Here is a 1,663-nt window from a genome sequence, read left to right as displayed (position 1 = left end):
GACAGACAGACAAGATAGAGAGATGACAGACAGATTAATAGATAGACATACAGACAGATTAATAGACAGACAGACAGACATACATAGACAAGATAGAGATGATAGATAGATATACAGACAGACAGATTAACAGACAGACAGACAAGATAGAGATGATAGATAGATATACAGACAGACAGATTAACAGACAGACAGACAAGATAGAGATGATAGATAGATAGATAGATAGATAGATAGATAGATTCAAAAAAGCAAAGGCATAATAACATTTTTTTTATTTTCTCCATATTCATTTTTAACACACTGATCACATTATGTATGGAAATAAATTAATCAAATATTTCTACATCACCTACAAACTCTAACCTTCGAGGCTGTGTTGTAAGGCTTAAAATGTTATACGTGTAACAGAGAAAAATAGCATAAAACCAATCATCTGTGTATATGAATGATTATTTATTGTGTTAGAACAGATCCGATGTTGCGATACAGATTGGTGGGTCTCCTCCAAAGCATGACCACTGTGCAGATTCATCACTTGGCCGTCTTCTTCTCAATGCTGAGGAACACAATCAGAAGCAGATCGTGTGTTAGTACGCGAGCACACCGCAGTCTAACAGAACCAGACTAGCCTGAGCGCATCTCGAAATGGGCTAGCTGCATATTTACGGTAAACGTGAGATACTATTAGAAATCAGAAGTGTCATACTTGTATTTGATGAGTCTGCTGCCCTGAACGAGCTGAGCCCCTTCATTGGTGAAGTGGCAGGCGAACAGAAGCCAGTTTCTGGGCTGGACCTTGTAGGCGAAGCGCATGAACAGCAGCGAGTAGCAGGTGAGAGCTGGGAAAACAAGAGCGAAAACACCTCCGTTGACCTTTGACCTCACAGTGTCCGTCTGTTGCACAAGCTCTTGTTTGTTTTGCCACGTACCGAAGGTCATTCTGCCGCTGATGATCTCTGGACTCTTCTTCATGTCGCTGATGGCGGCGATGGGCAGGCCCCAGTTTGCCACCGGACCCCAGAAGTGCTGGAATAACATGACACACCACTGCTGTAACCGCCGGGACACAGGCACCATTAGATCTCATTTCACTCGAGAGGAACTTACTGTGCTGAGGTGGAGATCCCACGGGAAGAGCGGATCCATCATGAAAGCAGACCAGCACAGATGAGAGTTACAGCAAGCACTTTCTTAATAACACATGCTAGGCTGTATCAGATCGTCAATATACCATAGCAAGTGTCTGCGTGTTCGAAATGAAAAAAGTTACTGTAACATTTCTACTAACTGTATAATGATTTACTAAATAAGACACTCTTGAGCGTTTTGTGTCCTGACACGAGGAGTCGATAAAGACACACACTGCTGCCGTTACACCAATAAAATGAAAATATGAGCAACAATGTGAAGATGGTTTTATTTCTCTGAGACTTTGACTCGCGTGACATAACAACAATGAGCTGGAAATAAAGCAAAATGCAGCTTCAGGATTGTAATATGTTTATGTGCGCCACAGCTCGAGGGTGAAACAGCGCACTCTGGCGGCGGTACTGCAGCTCGTGTCCTTCAGCCGTTCCTGCGGTTATTATGACACACACACTCTGACTCTCACACACACACACACACACACACACACACTCTGACTCTCACACACACACAC

General features: G+C 43.1%; 1 protein-coding gene across 2 annotated transcripts in view; it reads right to left on the bottom strand.

Annotated features, from left to right (window-relative positions):
* Positions 1-437: 437 nt before the first annotated feature.
* Positions 438-1,663, bottom strand: part of LOC107571070 (mitochondrial pyruvate carrier 1-like) — a 7,849-nt gene continuing 6,623 nt past the window's right edge. Inside the window, exons 1-4 of one of the 2 annotated variants that reach the window (XM_016257351.1) lie at positions 1,111-1,481; positions 933-1,029; positions 710-842; positions 438-559 (exon numbers count right to left, since the gene is read on the bottom strand). In XM_016257351.1, coding sequence (XP_016112837.1) covers positions 535-559; positions 710-842; positions 933-1,029; positions 1,111-1,152 — 297 coding nt within the window. In that variant the 5' untranslated portion in view covers positions 1,153-1,481 and the 3' untranslated portion in view covers positions 438-534. Of the gene's footprint in view, positions 560-709; positions 843-932; positions 1,030-1,110; positions 1,482-1,663 lie in introns of those variants that run through there. The other variant, XM_016257350.1, reaches the window with a different exon arrangement.

This window comes from Sinocyclocheilus grahami, unplaced genomic scaffold (assembly GCF_001515645.1).
Source record: "Sinocyclocheilus grahami isolate Dianchi unplaced genomic scaffold, SAMN03320097.WGS_v1.1 scaffold1546.1, whole genome shotgun sequence".
In the NCBI taxonomy this organism is placed as follows: Eukaryota; Metazoa; Chordata; class Actinopteri; order Cypriniformes; family Cyprinidae; genus Sinocyclocheilus; species Sinocyclocheilus grahami.
This window is presented reverse-complemented; position numbering and strand designations above follow the sequence as displayed.